General features: G+C 34.7%; 1 protein-coding gene across 1 annotated transcript; it reads left to right on the top strand.

Moving 5' to 3' along the window:
- The first annotated feature begins 1,765 nt into the window (after positions 1–1,765).
- On the top strand, positions 1,766–3,223 carry LOC138716222 (uncharacterized). The gene is made up of 2 exons (XM_069849059.1): positions 1,766–1,958; positions 2,489–3,223. The coding sequence occupies exons 1-2, from the start codon at positions 1,881–1,883 to the stop codon at positions 2,903–2,905; spliced, it is 495 nt and encodes a 164-aa protein (XP_069705160.1). The 5' UTR covers positions 1,766–1,880; the 3' UTR covers positions 2,906–3,223.
- Positions 3,224–4,097: the final 874 nt, after the last annotated feature.

Raw genomic sequence — 4,097 nt, 5'->3', positions numbered from 1 at the left:
TCTCTAACAATTCACTAACAAGAATTTGTGTTTATGAGTCAAGGCTACACATTATTTAAGTATTTTACATGATGAGTTACAGATCAATTAGGCTATTTCAGAATTACGAAATACAAAGTCTATTTTTAATTGAGCAGAAGAATGGAGCGTGTGAAATAGACGGAATAAGAAACGAAGCTGCGTTGGGAAGAGTGGGTGAAGAAAGAATGATACTGAAACTGATAAGGAAGAGAAAAAGGAATTGGTTAGGTCACTGGCTGAGGAGAAACTGCCTACTGAAGGCTGCACTGGCAGGAATGGTGAACGGTAGAAGAGTTCGGAGCAGAAGAAGATATCAAATGATAGACGACATTAAGATATATGGATCATATGCGGAGACTAAGAGGAAGGCATTTGGCAGAACACTATGTGCGTATGTATAGGCCTAGGCCTACTCGTTTAATGTTCTTGTATTGGGGTTAAATACTTCAACAGATTACCTGAAATGGGTAAGGCAATTTAAAACTGCCGTAAAATGATTTATAGTGACAACTTCATTCAAAATATTAATTATTGTTGTTGATTTATCTGACAGTTTTAATTTTGATTAATTTACACAATTTTTGTCAGTTTTATTGTTTTTTTTTCTCGCTGTTATTTATACTCACTTTAACATCTCTGGTCATATCGCGAGTTAATCTTTTTTGGATGAAATCCGAAGGCCTGTGTACTATTGTTGAGACTGGTTCTATTGTTGTGAACTAGATGGTAATTGTATATAAGTTATATTACTGATTTGTTATGAATATGATTTCGGTGATGAATGAGACCGGTGATATTCAGGGATGTTGTGGCCCGAATATCCTGGCATTTGCCTTATGGTTGAGAGAAACCCCTGAGAAACCTCAACCAGGAAATTCAATCCGACCGGGAATCGAACCCAGCCTTCTGCGTAAAAGACCACCATGCTGACCCCTACACCACGGAGGTGGTATTTATTGTTTTGTTGTTAATGATAATTGTCAATTTCATCTATGGTGGTAAACGATAAATAAATAAATGGAATTATTTCTGTTCAAAGGTTTGATATTATAATCTTTGACTTTCAGTCTTTTCAACTCTTCAGTCATTTTTACCAACCTTGTGGATAACATCTTGAACACTTTTCCTCCAATGACAATTCATATCCATACAAAAGAATTATTTAAGGTCTTTAACCTCAAAAAAATAATGGCGGGAATAAAATGTTTATTCCCTTAATGTATGCTTGTCATATTACATACATTTGCAGATTAAAATCTCTTACATTTTAATATACTATAGTGAATAAAATCTGAATAAGTCTATTATAAGGAATAATACAATGCTGCAAGTATGGCATCATTAAAATACCTGTTACCGCCCACTTTGCATTTTTGTAGCATAAACAGTACTTCATTTTCATTTCATGAGTCTATTGTGTGAGGTTCAAATTTCAAAGAAGCTTGAAAGGGAGTAACATGGCATTGTTTGTGATGGTAATTAGGGTATTCGTGAGCCGGTTTATGTCGCTCTTACCCTCAACTACTCCTTCCATACATTTAAACTCCCTCTCTTTCTCGCTCTGTCGACCTAGGCTTTTAGATCAGCCACTACTACTGCAAACTACACGCCGAGAAGCGTCCCTACCCTGTTAATACAAAACCTTTTATCCAAAACGTCTCCCTCCCCACCTTTTCAACTGTTTTTTCTTCCCGTTCTCTGACGTCACGACCCGTATGGTATAAATACGAGCAGGGGAGTGGATATTGGGATCAGTTCGAAGTAAGCTAGCGTGGTAGTAAGTTGGTGATTTTGAGATACGAAGCAACACGTGTTTGTGTTTATCAGTTCAGTGTTTGACGTAGCAGCGGAATAGCATCATGGCTTCCGATAATTCAGCTCCACCTGTGAAGAAAAGCAGCAAGTTCATCTCCTTAAAAGTGCATCGAATCAAGCAGGTTGGTTTGACTTTCTATATCTTTTTTTATGCATCTTGTGCAGTTTTCAAATTCATAACCAACTAAGTCTTGCCATACTTAGTCATATGAGTATTTAATTTAAGAATAGTCTAAATGTTAACAGTAGTTTAATATTTAAACATTTCTGCGGCTCATTCTGAAATTGAATTATATATTTTAAGTTGTCATTTTTAATTTTCAATTTCACACTTTTTAATTTTTAATTTATTTTTTTTAATTTTCAATTTCATTTTTTTTATTTTAAATTTCAATTTTTTTAAATTTTCAATTTGAAACTTTTTAATTTTCAATTTGAAACTTTTTCATTTCCAATCTTTTAATTTTCAATTTCCATTTTTTAAATTTTCAATTTCAAATTTTTATTTTCAACTTTTTTAATTTTCAATTCCAACTCAGTTTTTCGTATTCGATATAACCTCAAATTATTTGTATTAAGAAAGAATACGATACACATAATTGTATAGATTCTGCGACGAATTTTACTATTGTATTCGTTCCTATTGTTACAGATGTTGAAACCAGTGATGAAGCTTCTCCATAAGAAAGGTCATCGGTTCGAGAGCCGCGACTACCAGTTGCCGGCCCCCCAGCCCGCAACCTTAGAGTCCGTAGTTCCCGACCTGTCAGAAGCTGACCAAAACTCGGCCAACGAGGCGCTGGAGTCCAGACTCCGGGACGATTTGATCCGGAAGACCGAGCAGACGGGCGGAGTGATCGGGGTGTGGATGGAGGGGCGCATGACCTTGATTCCTGTAACGCGAGGGCACCAGCAGATCCCCATTCCAGTCCACTTCGCCGCTACACCATCCGGAGAATTCGCCTGGACACCCCTACCCGACAGCGACATTTGCTGGAGAGGGGGTGTACAAACTACAGGTCAGACAGCAGAAGAACAAGTTCCGTCGCCGAAGAAGTTCGAAGAGTAAGAATATTCAATCATAGAACATAATTTATCAGATACAGACAGTTATAAATCTCTTTACACAGTACCTGACAATTACGAAGATTATTGAACAATGGACTCTAAAAAATATATATGTGGATCTTTCTTGAATTTGTGATAATAGCTTAAATACCTGAGTTTGCTCAATTCTGTTGTAGTAAACGTGTGTCACATAACATAAAAAAGTGAATACAAATTTTTAGAAAGGATTCTTGTCTACTGTCAAACTAGAAATAAAGCTAATTATTTTGATTGAAATTCAGAATTAAATATATTGTGAAACAACATTATTTAGACTGATCCCCTACTATGTATGTAAATATTATAAATTTGTGATATGAACTTTTAGACTGTAATTTTTTGCCTGTGATGTTTTCAGCTTTAATTTCATGTGTAATCTTAAGAATATACTATTAACAAATTAACAATAAAACAAAATGAAAAGATACATTTGTTTGATTTACGTGGTAAATAAAACCTTCAAATGGCCGAATAAATTCACGAAATATCCCTTCCATGTTTCTCATATCCTTCACTGCAAATAAAATATATTCTTGGGTTCATTGAGTGGATTTGGAAAGGGTGGAGGGGAGTAAAAGTTTTAGTTGAAAATTGATCCTTCCATCTAGTGTTTGATCTGCCTCTGTTTCATCATCCAGTTGGACATCGTGAAGTTCTGCGAGGTGGGTATTATGATTGTTTATTGTTTCCAATTTTCTGGTAACCCTGAAGTTCGTTTGTGGTATTGGAAGTTTCTAATTTCTCACAGATGTTTTCGTTTCTCTGTATAATATTGTGATTTTAAGTAGTGATCTCAAATGCCGGTAATCTATCCTAGAGACTTATCTACTACGTACTTTAAAAAGTCTTCAGAGGGAAAATAGGGTGACCTTATTGGTAGCTAGCAAATAATAAAATGTATATGAAATATGCATGGCTTAATTATAACGTGATTTAACAGTGTAAGGTAAATTAATTATTTACAGATAAAATAATTTCAAGTTTCGTAATATCAGCGGAACAAAATGTTAAACATTTGATTATAACATACAAAACGAAGTATTTAATCCATTTACAAATTTACTTAGTTAATAAAAAATATGTGTATAATTAAAATGCTGACATTTACTAGGTTAATGTTTGTTGCTTTGCTACTATTCCCAAACCTTGACAGA

Source organism: Periplaneta americana, chromosome 16 (genome assembly GCF_040183065.1).
Source record: "Periplaneta americana isolate PAMFEO1 chromosome 16, P.americana_PAMFEO1_priV1, whole genome shotgun sequence".
Taxonomy (NCBI): Eukaryota; Metazoa; Arthropoda; class Insecta; order Blattodea; family Blattidae; genus Periplaneta; species Periplaneta americana.
Note: the sequence above shows the minus strand (reverse complement) of the source record. Positions and strands in the feature narration are given on the sequence as shown.